A 14,767-nucleotide genomic window follows, 5' to 3' on the forward strand; every position below is an offset into this window, starting at 1 on the left:
TTCTGCTGGCTTGCGTATAGAAAGAATTATTTTGTTTTGTTTTGTTTGTTTAAAAAGATAAACTTTCTTTCCGTGCGTTAGAAATATAATTATAATACCTTCATCCTCCTAATATTCGTGCCTCCTTAAACCCGCCGCCGTTCATTGGCAAAAAGCGCTTTTGCCCAATCAACGGCGATCTTGTCCGCAATATCAAAAAGATACAAAATGCCCAGGGCAACGAGATTAAGTGGCGGGACTATAGACCACTTTCCGCGTAACGTAGTTGTTTTGATGTCATTTTGAGAACAATATGATGGGCATACGCGCACTTTTTTGCAGGTAAAAACGCAGGACTGAATGGCTGGTAATAAAGATTAATTGTTTTTGCTTGGGTAGCGTAAGTTCCAAGAGGATATAGAATTAAATTTAAAATATATTCTTTTAATTCTTCTTAGAAAAATTCACTAATTTTAGGCGAATATTTCTTTTTTTGGATGGATTTCTTTGATATTGCTGTGTGGTCCTGTTGTTTATATTCTCTGCGCATGTGCAAAGTACTACAAACTTTTTTAAATTTTGTAAAACATTGGCCATATTCCTACATTAAAATTCTACTAAATCGAGGATCAACCCTGGTAGTCCATTGATTATATGAACATGGCGGAGTTCGGAGCGGCTGAACTTCAAAAGCTTACAGTTTTAGAACTACAACAAGAACTAAAAAGAAGAGGGTTAAAAAAGACTGGTGTAAAAGCAAAACTTGTCCAAAGACTGCTCGAGGTAGAGAAATTCAAAATATATATACACAACCACATACAATACTATTTGCAAAATCTTTTCTATCCAATCAGCAGAACCTGTTTTACCGTCTAGCTAGCTATCCTCACAGTACAGTCAGGGATAATGCATAATTAAGGAATCCCTCTTTATAAATGTGTACATTTTTGGGGGTAAGCCCTTCTGGCTCTAACAACTGTGTGAAAGGCAGAAAAATGCAGGAGCTTGCTGAAGAAAGGCCTTTTTTAGCCCATTTCTTTCTAGCTACATTATTGTTGAGGATTTAAACTGTTATCGAGTGTAGACGAATAAATTCTAATTGACTTATATCTGTATGGAGTCATAATGATACCTTTGTGTGAAGAAAATGACTAAAAGTACCTTACTTAACGTAGAGTATGTATATACAGCAAATAATTGTGAATAAACTTCTAAGCTTTACGCTACCTTCATTCATCAGGTCATGTCATGAGTTTTTCAGCTGGTGTCTGGTGTGTACGTGATCATTTTCATGTACCTCAATTTTCTTTAGATACATGGTTTAAATCATATAATAAAAACAGATATCACCATTTAGCATTTTTAGTGAAGCAGAGTTACGCACTTCAGGGAATAATGATCATTTTTGTTCTATTGTGAAGAAATTAACTAATGAAATTCTATTCAAAGCCAACTTGTACATCCTAGCTAACCCATCGACTCCTAACACACTCATTAACATGGTCCCTTTATAGTTGATAACTGCCAATTACAGCTGATGTGATCCTGGTGCGGAGGTGGACACCAATGAGACATTAATGAAACAAGTCTGCATAATTGGCAATATATTGTTGGGCAATATATTTAATACAGCTTAACAGGCTTCAACTGGCGTAGTGATCAATCACATACACCAGTTGACAACGTCACGCGATTAGGTAGCGTACCTAATTTGCTCTGGGTACGCAATTTTTAAAATGGCTTTTTATTTGTTTAACAACGGAAGTGCAAAGGATGTTGCAAGTTTAAGACTCTCAGGTTAATCGTTGCTGCGCATTGATTTTGCGGTAGAAAAGTTGGGGATGTTTTGAATCGTGAACCGCAAACCCAATGATTGAGCTTCTAGGTATAGCGACTTTCAATCTTAACTTCCTTTTCTATTAGAAAGTAATCTGTCACGCGTAATTCAGGTTAGCGATAGGACATAGGAACGCAATTGCGTACCTCAAAATGAGAAGCCTGTCTTAACGATCATTCTGGAAAACTAACACTCCATCACAGCTTATTTTGCTATCGGAGGAGGTAAACATCGCACTTTTATAAGGGAAAACACATTCTTTTGTGATAACTTTTTTTGCTGTGTTTTGTTTTTAATCAAAAGTACACAAGTTGTATCTATTATTATTAATGTTTCCTGAAAATTTGAAAGAAATTGATACGAAGGAAGTTAAAAAACTAGAGAAAACACGCTTTTGTCTCTTATAAAAACATGTTTACCTCCTTTTTTTATAGCGATTGCCCAAATAGGAGATGATCTCCCAACTAGTTTATGGAAAATCACCTAAAGCTACTATCCTAATTTGGCGTGATAGTCTGATTTGCATTTCTCCCTGAAACTACACAATATGACAGGTTTAAAGTAAGAAAACAATTCTCCCTGAATGTATCTGCATCTATTTTTTCGTTGAAAAGTAGGTGTTTTAATTTGATTTATATATTTTGTTTATACCACTGCATATACCCTTTTTTATATAAAAATTTAATTAAATTTTCTAACTTTAGTGATTTATGTGTTTTGGTTATAAACAGAAAGGACTTTCTTTTCATGTGTTTAAATAAAAATGTTAATAAAGGCCAGATCTCCACTCTGGCAACTGTTGTATATTAAGTGATATCCAGAAAGAACAATTTCATTGATTTTCTTTTATATTCCACCCTTATCACCCCATGCATGCCCACCATACCATGCATACCCATTATATGCACTCCTTTACAGAGTAAGTATTATGTCTCATAAACAGCAACTTTAGAAAGTGAAAAAACACCTAGAAATTGAAATTTTGATATTTGCTGATCTTCAAGTTTGCTTGCTTGCTGATGATGTGGCTTGTATATTAAATGTGGTGTTGTTATACTTTTTAGAACATTCAGAAGAACAGCTCTGTAGAAGATGGAAAGCAAGAAGGTAAATGTATAAATGACCTAGTTAGTTTACCATCTTATTTCCATTTTCCCTAATAATTTATTGCCTCTTTTAATAAAAATCTTACAAATGTGTCTCAGTATGACAGCATTTCTTCATGCATATGACCACTATGAAGTTGACTTCAATGTGACTAGGAAAAACCATGTAAACTTTGCATTCCTTGATATTGGCATTTGAAATTCAGTTTATATTTCTTGGCAAGAAAAAATTGTCAGCATAAAATGCAATTTTCCATTTCACATTGGCAAATTTGTGTTTTACGTTAGTAATTTTTTATTTGTTTTTTGCCGTTACGCGCTTTCTTAACCCTTTTTTTCAAAGGCCACTGAGTAACTATTGCAAGGTTAGGTCATTTACGTTAAATAAAAAGCATGTCTGCAAACCTGGCCTAGAATTTTTGTTCACCTCGGCATTCACCTTAGCAATTGCTAAATGCCTACGTGATTTAGAAAGGTTCTATATGAAACCAATGTGATATTAATTGTTATTTCTTCTGTATAAAATATTTGTTTATGCATATAATTAATAATTGTAGCATTACACTGCTAATCAATTCATCTAGAAGCAGTCCCAGTTGTGAAACAGCCAGAAAAAGAAAAACGTACTCAGAACATTGAAGAACCTCACCCCTACATGGCAGAATATGAACAACAACTTGTTAACGATAGCAATATTTCTGTTGATGATTACATAAATCCTTCGTTTGCACAAAGCTTACACAACAGTAGCTTTCCAACAGACACTGGACATAAGCATGAAGAGTTAGCAGGTTCGTTATAGTTTTGAATTCTTTTGAGCAGTGATGAAACGTTTAATTTTTGTCAAAACAAAACCAAGTATTATTAGTTGTTGTTGTCTTGTGCAACTAAAAAATAAAAAAATGTAATTGATGTTTTGTGTAGCTCTTTTATTTGTTCTTGATATTGCTTGTTGTTGTTTTAAGCTGTTCAACCTAACTCCACTACCACTGAAATTTCAGAAGATTCTAGTGAAGTTACTGATGCCCGGGATTTTGCAGAGCAGTTTACAGAACCGATTCACCAGTCAAAAGATGAACAGCCTAACAATGAACGAGTTGTTGAGACTGAGCAGATGGAGGAAAAAACTGCTGATCTGGAAGATACAGAACCATCAAGTGGACAGTCTGAGGAAAACATAGAAAATGCAGCTTTTGCAGCACTACATAGCACTAATTTGACAGAAAATGAAGGAAGCAACTTGTCATTCTCCAACGGTATGTTAACTTTGGGTTTCTCATACAGTCCTCCTGTGAATCCAAAGTACTGAAAGTCAGCACAAAAAAGGCTGGCAAAATTTTGCTGACTTGCAACAAGAATGAGGTTGGCAAAGGTTATCTATAGGCACTTTAGGGGTTGGCACGTTATATTCTCATTTACTCTGGGAATTTAGATTAAACATTTATTTCAACTCGTACTTTTTTTCAGATGTGTTATTTTTTCTGTTTCATTGGCAACTTTTTACTTTGATTCCCTTATAGCGACAAAATCGATTTTTTAAGGTCTAAAATAATTTTAAATGTGGATTCTACACAACAGATTTAAATAGAGTGAAGTGGTTTTCTTTTGTCTACAACAAATATTTGCACACATATAGGGCACCAACGTGAATTTACAGGGCTGGTGATAATGACTATGGTAGACTTATTGTGCAAAAACTTCTCAATGTATTGTTTCGCCGTTGGTATTTTTTGTCATACCTTTCTGCCTAAAACAAACAATTGCTATTTTTTTGAACAAGTTTGCTTATTTGAACAAGTTCTTTTTTGGTTTATATATATTTTTATATATATATTTTTTGAGTTATAAGTTATAAACTTTTATGAGGTAATTCTGAAAAAGTAGAAGTTGTAAAATGTTCATATTAACTAATTTTATTTTATTTTTTTATTGCCTAAATAAAGCACCGCCTGGAATAAGCACACCATTAAATAACTGTTTTGGGTTTGACTAAATAAAATTTGAATAAACAGAAATGGCGTAAGACAAATTAAGCCAACAATATAACTAACTCTATATTGCATTAGATCAACCAAGCACAGACCTCACTGAAAAGACACTTGAAGAAAAAAACAGCATAAATACAGATGACCAGGTTGCTGTTGAAGATGTGCAAATGGATAACGAAAGAGAACCAGAAAATAGAGATGAAATGGACAATAACAGGTTTGAAATAAAAATTGTGGCAGTCACCATGTCCTCCCATTTTGAGCATTATCCATTTTATTTTATTTTTGGAAAATCTGAACAGTTACATGTTGTATGATAACAATGATGTAGAAATGTTGTTCTAAGCTACTGATAAATAAAGCAAATTTTTTGTAGTTTGTGAATTCTTAGGCACTTTTATTTTTAAAAGCAACAATAGAAAAAAGGGGTGCCGTCTGCCACTAAGAAAGGCATATGTGCAGATCCAGTAAACTCCAAAAAACAAAGTTGTTGTTCTCCCTTTGACACATAGAGAACCATATGAAGGTTGTGAGGAGAAAATTAAATATTTTTAATGAAGTGAAAATATATATGAACATACTAAACATGCAGAAGAAGTGAATTTTTTTTTAAAATTTCATGTGTTCAGTGACTTGTCAGTTTCGCTTTTTTTTTGCAACTTTGACAGTAGCCATATTTGTTTTGTTTTTATTTTTACCTTGACACTTTTGTTTAATTTTTCCTAATCAGTTTTTGGCATGTTTTTTGTATGACAGGCTTTTATGGAAAGTCATCTGCAATGTTCTTGCTTCATAAAGCCCTGAAATGGATGGATTTGATACAACTTTTAAGATGTTCAGTATTTTTTTTGTGCTTGTGTTTCCACTTTTCAAAGCAAACTGGCAAGAAATTTATTGCTTGAATTTTAAAAGAAAAATATTTTTCAGTCTATCTGTTAAATTAATTTTTTTCTTCAATTGGAAACACTAAAGAGGTCAGTCTTCAGGGCAACCCAACTTCTGTTTTTTGTCACATCATGTAAATTATTCAGCCCTTCAATTTTCTTTTCAACAATAGCAACAACAGTAAGACAGAAGAGGATATGAAGGCTGACGAAGTTGAAGATGAAAAAGAATCTGCTATAACTAATGTTTTGCATACTGATTTTAATGATGAAGCATTAGATTATAGTGAACAGGATATGAGGGGTAACATTTTTTTGTTTACATTTTGTAGTGAATTAGGTGCAATTCATTGATAATAACTTTTACTTATAACAATTTTGGTAGTTGCAACTCATTTAAAGCTTAGGTACAAGTTTTTTATTTTTTTGCAGCCTGTGTTATGGCACATGAGGCCAAGGAAGGTTGATCTTCCAGATAACATCTCTCTGTACACATACCTTTTTGCTTATGCATTGGAGCTAAACTATCTTTATGCACATCATGATTCTGAATTTTAACTTCTCACAACTGAGGGCCTCAGATTTTCAGGAAATATTCCATATTGGTACCTGAAGTTTTCTCTGTATCTCAAAATTAGTGGCAGCGGTTAAAAAAAGAAAGAGTAAAAAGATTTACAATATCAAAAGACTGAAAAAGTAAATATATCTAAATAGTTTAAAGTTACGAAAAGCATTTTATCAATTAAACACATGCTGCATCTATTTTTTGGTTGTGACACTAAACCAAAAGACCAACTTTTCTTGTCCACTTTTCTTGCAAGGGTGATGATATTGTTTTTGATGATGTAACGGTGATCACATCAGATTACTACACAAACTTCCTTACTCATCTGACTTGCATCTTCTGACATTTTTAATTTTTTTTTATATAATTATAATAATACGAAGCTTCTGTCTGTCTGTGTGTGACTTCTACAAAGTCGATTATATTTTTACAATTTTCTTTAACAAATTCTATAAAACATCACCTATAAAATTGTTGTAGTTTACTAAACTTTAAAGTCAAAGGAAAGTATATTAAGAATGGTAAATCCATTGCACTTTTAAATTTAAGGCTAATTAACTTTGAAACTGGTGGAAACTGACGTCATTTCCTGCTAGGGAATACATAGGATCAAATTGGGACCAAGTTCCTAAAGCTGGGTCAACCCACCCATTTTGGAACAGACGGGTTAATGACGTCATCAAAAGACTTTTAAATCCGTTTGTCAGATTTCCAAGCTCCACACAATACAGGTGACACCTAAAACACATTGTAAAAAAAATCTTTGTATTAATAACTGAAGTCGTTAAAATTCAAATGACAGATCTTCGTTATTTCTTTTTGCCGAAGTGGATTTTTCCATGTGCCTTATTGACTAGTATATATATTGTTGTCATTAAGCAGTCTGTTTTTTTTAATTACAATGGTTAAAACTAGTCTTCCTTCTTTATTTTGTAGACACTGCTAATGACAATAAATCTACGGAAGTGAATGATGAGACAACAAGAGAACAGCCAGCAGAAGAAGAAAAAAGTGAAGATGTAGAAGAAGGAGAACTACAGACAAATCTTAACGAGACAGTTGAAGACGAAAAAGTAACTTTACACGGGGCTGATGACGAATTCGTGGAGCATGTAAAACCTAAACCAGTAAGTAGAATTTATTTCCCATAATTTTGTTAGGGTGGATAGATTGTTTCATTGTAATTTTAAATATATATTTTTAGAAAGTGATTGTTCCTGTAACACTCAAGAAGAGAGTTTCCCTAACATGTATGGATTTTTAAGCATTGTTACTGTCAAGCACGCTGGCGATAGTTCTATGTGCCTTTTGCACAAACTAAAAAAAATTTCTATTGTTTGTATAAAATTAGATAGGATAAGAATGCAAAAATATGATGGAAAACTTGCACAGGTGTAAGATCTTTCTTCTTGATTATCTTTGATGGGTGTGTCTTTAACTTGCTACTCATATTTTTAACATTAGTCATTCTCACAAAACATATGTAAATATTCGATTCACAAAAATTTCTTTAGTGAAAATTTTCTTCCCATAAGATAATGTAAGATGCTATCCTTTCCACAAGAAAGCTAATAGTGGTCGTCTACCTTTAATGAAGTGATACTATAGCAAGCTAATCTGATTTGTTTTTTTTTTGTTTTTTTTGTCTATACAAATTGTGGATACTATACTATAGCATTGAATGAATCTGCTGAAGAGAAAGCTGCAAAACGAAAACGACGTTGGGGTTCCACATCGATTAATCAATCATCTGTCACCATCAGTACAGATTCTATAAAGGTGAAGTTTCTTTCCTTACTAGCTGTATTGCTTTTAGTTGGATTCTCACTAGTTGAGAATATAATTTCTTATATCAGTACAGAAAAAATCAAATATTTATTTGCACGGGCAGGGATTTATGTCCTTGTTCTTATTAGTTTCAGCAAAAAAAGCTAATATGATAATAAGAAAATTAAGGCCAGAAATGACGAGAGACATGCTTGCCATGGAAAACATTTCGTTCAGGCTAGCTAATAATGAAAAAGACTTGTTTTGTAGAAACTTATTCCTGACGTGAAGGTAGATGCATCTGCTCTTGAGAATGTTCCAGAGTTAGACTATCAAGAAGATGAAGAGGTGACAGAACAAGATAGCATGGGTATGTTGCGACTCTCTTTTTGAACGGTGTTTGTTGCTTACAATTTTTCCTACACCTCCAGTCCATTTGGACCATTCCTTTGTTCTTCTGCACTACATAAATTTGGCCTTCTCCCACTTGTAAAATTCCCTGTCTTATTAATCCTCAAGAATATAATAGGCACTAAGTGTTTGGGAAATTCGTTATATTATAACCATCCTTCGGTATATTGAAACCATCCATATTTAGAAATTGAGAATGTCGAAGGCAAAAATAAACAGTCAAGATCTGGAAGAACTGTAAAACTCGATTCTGCTAAGAAAGTTATTCTGGGAAAATCACTAAGTAGCAACACAGTTGTTATTGATTCTGACTCAGGTTAGTGATAGTGTTTAATTTGTTTGTTTGTTTTTGTTTGTTTGTTTGTTTGTTTGTTTGTTGGCTGTTAGTTTGTTTTCTTTTAACTCACTGTGAATGTATTTTTACCTTCTGATATCTGCTCTGTTGACAAGTCCTATTTTAAATACAGATTGTTTTCACTTTCATAAAGTTCCCGTTAATGGAGGTTGAGAGAATATAAGTAAACACAAGTGTTCGGCTCTGGATTTTTGTCGTGAAAGAAATTCAGCAAAAAACTTTTTTCGATACAGCATTGCATGGAGAAGTTATGCAAATAATTGTTCTTCGTTTAATTCAAAAACTTGAATTAAGTTGCTGCTTAATAAGCATTTGCGTTGGTTTGTTTTTTATTGCCACACAAAATGCAATATGTTATTGTTGAGTATGCTTAGTTCGAAAAATATCTTCTGCAACATCCTGTTACCACAAAATACTGTCAAAATTGGATTGTACTTTTGATGTTAGTTGTGAACATAATCAAACTAGAATGCATTTGGTAATGCCTAAAATATTCACTTCACAGATGAAACTGTAGAGAGAACTTAACATTATTTGTGGAAATAAAACTGACTTGAAAACTTTTTGATAGCTGCTGTTTAAGTGACATTATCTACAATGATGTCAACAAATTTAAAGGCAAAGTTTATCAGTTGGTCCTGAAAAAGAACTTTGAGCTAATAAACATTAAATGTTGTTGTAAAATGGGATGTGAAGAAAAGTTTCATTTTCTTGCACTTAAAAAAAGTGGACAAAGGTGAAAGATAGTGTACAGCGATTTGTGACTGTTGCTTGAACATTGTGCCACCTGGTGTATTAATAACCAACTCAAATTAATTGCAAATCAATTCATCTTGAAGATTAAAGATTATCTGAATCTAATGAACATTAGATATTGGTATTGTTGTAATATGGTATGTAAAGAAAACTTTAATTTGCATAGACTTGAAACTATGAACAAAGGTGAAAAATGGTGAACAACGATTTTTGGTTGTTGCTTGAACATTGTGCCACCTGGTGTATTAAATAACCAACTCAAATTAATTGCAAATCAATTGATTCTGAAGATTTTAGATTATTTTAATCTAAAAAACATTAGATATTGGTGTTGTTATCATAAAATCAAATGATGGTTTCATCATCTCAAGACGTTACTGCTATTAGTCTATTTGAACTATAATTTTTGTCCCGAAGAAAACCATATGTGTCATCATATAGAAGAAAATATTTAGCTGATGTTATCAATTAATTGGTGTCACCAACCATCTTGAACATTTGCTTTCGATTTTTTGACTTTAAATGAAATGCAAGTTAGATCAGAGGAGCCCCTACGTTTAATAATTTTGCTCACAAACTTTAACCACGCCTAAACTGGTCGCTCAAATCAGTTGCCGGCCGTACTAAATAGTTACCTGCATATAATACTGTTCGCTAACAGGTGGTGTTGTTATATATACATCATCTGGTAAGGCGAAGAATTATCCGGATTAATATTACTATCAAAACAAAAATAGTGACATTGAGGCGTTAAATTGGATTTATTCATGAGCAAGAAACACCCCAAACTTCTCTTCTGCGGTACATGGATGTTATGCTGACAAAGTTGCTTCTTATTGGATGTGCTCCACTTTTTTATTTTCTTTCTCTTCCTTTTCGATGTTAAAAGTGAATGATGGCAGGCAAGTAAGACAAAAGGAGTAGTTTCATTTTATCTTGTGTTCTAGCTGATCTAATGGAGTCGCTGTGCAGTCTTTCAGTCAGGCAGGGGAACAGGGTAGAAAAATATACATTGTGTCTCGTAGTTGCATTTAAAGGTTTACCAACCTTCTTTTATGGTCTATATACCTAAAATAGATTATTTCGTATTTACAGGAGAGGTACCTACAACCCAAACTCGTTCAGTTCATCCCATACGCATAGATGATGATACGGAGGAGCAGGGCAAGCGAGAAAGGTCGCCAAGTCCTGCAAAAAATGCACCTTCGTGCTACTTGCACATCGAGAACTTGGTGCGTCCATACACAGTGAATAATTTGAAAGGTTTGATACAGAAAACAGGAACGATCAAAGATAATAAATTCTGGATGAATAACATCAAGTCACATTGTTATGTTATGGTAAATGTTATGTATTGATAATATTGGACTTGCAAATTAAGGTGGTTTGGTATTTTAATATAGACTTTCTGGTAAAAATAAATTAAAAAAATAGATGGGATTAATGTAAAATTCGCTTTCATTTCAATGCTATATTTTGTGTCTCTTACTTTTTAAAAAAATTATGGAAAAAATTTTAGCCTATATGTCGATGTCTAAGAACCAGTGGTAAACAAGGCCCATTATTTTTCTCCTGCTTGGATATTTTTGAAAGCAATTTGCGTCCCTTTCTGGAGTTTCCAAGCCTTCTTAAATCACCTGCAAGGAATTCATCCTTAATTCTTCAAAAATCACAAAATAATAATTTCTTACTTCACAAAAAACAATAATAATGATCATTTAATTTTCGACAATTTATGTTTACAAAAAAAATTGTCCATTTTATTATGTTTTCCATAAGATTTCGACTATTTTACATCTTCATTCGAAAGTACATCCTCTTATGTGTGTGTGTCGTGTTTAACTGGCAACAAAGTTTGTTTCTTCAGTACATATGAGAATAACTATGAAAATCTGCTCAGTTTTTGCATAAAAAGTCAAAATTTCCTTATTTTTCCTTATTTTTGGTTTTCTGCTACCCAACTACAAAGAACCTTAAAACACCTTAATTATTCTGCAATTTTGAATAAACATAAATTGGGAAACCTGCCTTTATTCTTTGCAAAGTTTTTGGATTAGGTTGCGTTAGTTGCCTTTTAGCTGAAAACAAATTTTTAAGTAGAAGCTGGCTTAACCAAGAACAATTTAAAAGTGTTTTTTATTCTAGTAAACACAAATTTAGTCTCTAAGCACCCTCATCAAAATCATTTATCATAAAAGACCTCTTTTCTTCAGTAAAATGGATGATACCTTAACTTTAGTTACAAAATTGTCCATTGTATCGTATTTTTTCAATTTAAGATGATTTTCATCTTTTTTGTATCACTAACGCTTCAAAACATTTAATTTTATAGCTTTCTTCCGAGGAAGAAGCCAATACGACAAGAGAAGCCATGCACGGTCTGAGATGGCCATCTGGAAATCCGAAAATACTTAAAGTGGACTTTGCTGTTATGGAGAAGGTCTTTTTATTATAGTTTAGATTTGTTTGAATCTTAGAATAGTTTAGATTTGTTTGAATCTTAGAATAGCTTTTCAAATCTTCCCAAATTATATTTCCAGTCCTCCTTTTGCTGAATTTTCACAAATTTAAAAACATTTGGGAATTTGCTTGTCATTTCAGATGTTCGAAGATACTAATGGAACAGTTGGTGAACAGCCTAAGGTTGTTATAGAAATAGACGACAAAGAAAACGACTCTACGAAGGAACACAAGGAGAAGGAGGAATCCACGCAACACAAGTCTCGTGAAAACGAGCGGAAAAGGAGAAATGAACGCTCTGAAAAACATGCGACCAAAGACGTGAAAAATAAAGCAGGTGAAACGTGTTCTATACAGTTTTAGTGTTTTTCACCATTATCCCAAACCTAAATTTAGCTTATGACAGTCCTTATCTGATTCTGAAATGAATAGCTAAACCTATATTTATGAGATAACGTTAAATATTGAATAATCATACTGGCAAGGTTGTAAAACCTTTTTCATGTTTGTTAATCTGTTGATTATTCTTAGATTAGTTTTACTTGTTTTTTTTGTCGAAAGAAGGCTTGTAGAATGTGAGAATCCTAAAAACAATTTGAATTTGTTTTTTTTATCTGTGTCTAGCTTTTTAGGTGTGATGTGGTTTATCCAAATATATAACCCGCCAGGCTCAAATTGAGTTGTTTTCGTTCACTTTAAACTTCTTAATTTTTCTATTTATCTGCAACTGTTTTAAGTAAACACGTAAAAGAGAGTTCATAATCATTGACTGTTTTATTTCAGACAAAGCCGATAAAAAGAGAGAGGAAAGTCCTGCAAAACTATTAGACGATTTGTTCAGAAAAACAAAAGCCACACCGTGTATATATTGGTTACCTTTGACGGATGCTCAAGTATGTGAAATATGTATACGTCTGTCTGTCACTCAAAATTGTAACCGCAGTAGCGAGACACACTCCTTTTGATAAATTTGTGAGGAATTTTGTTTTTTTCATTCATTGAGATTGTAGAGGAATTTCCGTGCAATGTAATAGTCTGACTTTATGTTGAGAGAAGTCGACATGCGCACGCATTCTGGTAGGAAACTTTGGCTGTGTATTCCCATGTTCTTAGTCTTTTGTCATTTCACATTTTGGTTCGGTTGCAGAGCGTTTAAATTTAAAACTTTTATTACACTTCATAACAATATGATTGGGTGTAGCTAGTACATAAGGTTTGTAATAAGGCATCACGAGGTCAAAATAAGAGAGAAAAGATCTAATGTTTTGAAGAATTGAGTTTTGTTTTATGCAAATAATAAAATGAAATAGAAATTCAAATTGTAAATAAAAAAAACAGAAATGTAGCACATTGGATTGCCAGTGTTTAAAATGTACAAGATACCTACACAAATTTCTAGCTACACGGTTTTCTGTCTGTGTGTGCCAGATTTTCAAAACCCTAAATTAGACGAGGTAACTTTTAAAACCTTGAATATCATCATTTCCCAGGTAAATATTTATCAGTTCATAGGGTCAATTGTTTTGAAGCATCTTGAGTTTGCAGCTGAAATATGGCAAAAAATTAAGACCTTAAAAAACAGCTAAATAATACCTCGATGGGCTCTCAGGCCCCTTTAAAACTCCCCAAATCTACAAGTTAAAGTTATTATGCATATTAAAAAAAAAAGAATTTATTATACGCAGTAATAAAAATATTATTACACAATAGGTTGGTCAATTCATCTCCCTTGTGTAATGTCGCCCCTTTATGAATTGAAATATCTCGAACTCGCATACATGTCAATAAACAAGCTTTCCACCTGCTTATCACATTTGTTGTTGTTTTTACAACTTTTTTTAGGAACTATAAAAATACGAAGAAAAAAATTATTTATTTCTTCTCTTTGATGGAAAAATAAAATCACATTTTTGCATTAAAAATATCCTCAATACCTGTCAGCTCTTTCTGCAATCTGAGAATTTTAAATTGTAAAGAATTTTGAGACGTAAACGTTTATGTAGGATCAATGCTTGCTGCTTGTCTTGTTGTATTATTATTATTTATTTATTTATTTTTTGTTTTATCCTCTACTATTGATTTTAGATTCTCGAAAAAGAGAAAAAAGCTAGCGACGGTCCACGTGACGCCGTACACGGCAGACGAAACGAAGAAACACACGGAAGACGAAACGAAGAAACACACGGAAGACGAAATGAAGAAGTAACTGGTCGCAGACGCTCGCCTTATAGAAGACCTCCGCAAAACAGAGATAGAAGTTGGCGTTGACTCGCTAAACTTTAAAGAACGTTTCATTAATAGAAATATACAAATCCGTGTAATGACAACACGATTTTGATGCTAACCCGTACCCCTTGAGGTACCACAAAGAACAAAGTGGAACGTAATGGTAGTAGTGAATGACATTTTTTTCCGAAAAAAAGTAACTAATTTTTATTAATTTTACCAAATTTTAAGAATTACTGTGAAGCTTCATCCACAGATTGGTGAAGAAAATAGTTTTTTTTGTGCGTGAGTTTAAAAAAGTGTTAGTCGTATGTGCCATCTTTAAGCCATTTGATTTCTTACACATTGGTGCTGAAAATCATGAATTTTAATGTTGTTTTTAACAAGTGTATTTTCAACTTGAAAAAGAATAAAATCGCTTACTTTTATATAA

The 14,767-nt window shown here is 32.9% G+C and overlaps 1 protein-coding gene across 2 annotated transcripts; it reads left to right on the forward strand.

Annotated features, from left to right (window-relative positions):
- Positions 1-603: 603 nt before the first annotated feature.
- LOC130614028 (apoptotic chromatin condensation inducer in the nucleus-like) lies at positions 604-14,767 on the forward strand. 2 transcript variants are annotated; one of them, XM_057435415.1, is made up of 16 exons: positions 604-762; positions 2,881-2,923; positions 3,507-3,713; positions 3,888-4,178; positions 4,989-5,127; positions 5,968-6,098; positions 7,296-7,486; positions 7,564-7,609; positions 8,035-8,138; positions 8,397-8,496; positions 8,725-8,853; positions 10,744-10,988; positions 11,981-12,088; positions 12,250-12,445; positions 12,892-13,001; positions 14,194-14,767. In XM_057435415.1, the coding sequence occupies exons 1-16, from the start codon at positions 634-636 to the stop codon at positions 14,374-14,376; spliced, it is 2,352 nt and encodes a 783-aa protein (XP_057291398.1). In that variant the 5' UTR covers positions 604-633; the 3' UTR covers positions 14,377-14,767. The 2 variants fall into 2 exon arrangements, with proteins under 2 accessions (XP_057291398.1, XP_057291399.1); XM_057435416.1 differs by lacking the exon at positions 604-762 and adding an exon at positions 1,595-1,864.

This window comes from Hydractinia symbiolongicarpus, chromosome 11 (assembly GCF_029227915.1).
Source record: "Hydractinia symbiolongicarpus strain clone_291-10 chromosome 11, HSymV2.1, whole genome shotgun sequence".
NCBI classification, from domain to species: domain Eukaryota; kingdom Metazoa; phylum Cnidaria; class Hydrozoa; order Anthoathecata; family Hydractiniidae; genus Hydractinia; species Hydractinia symbiolongicarpus.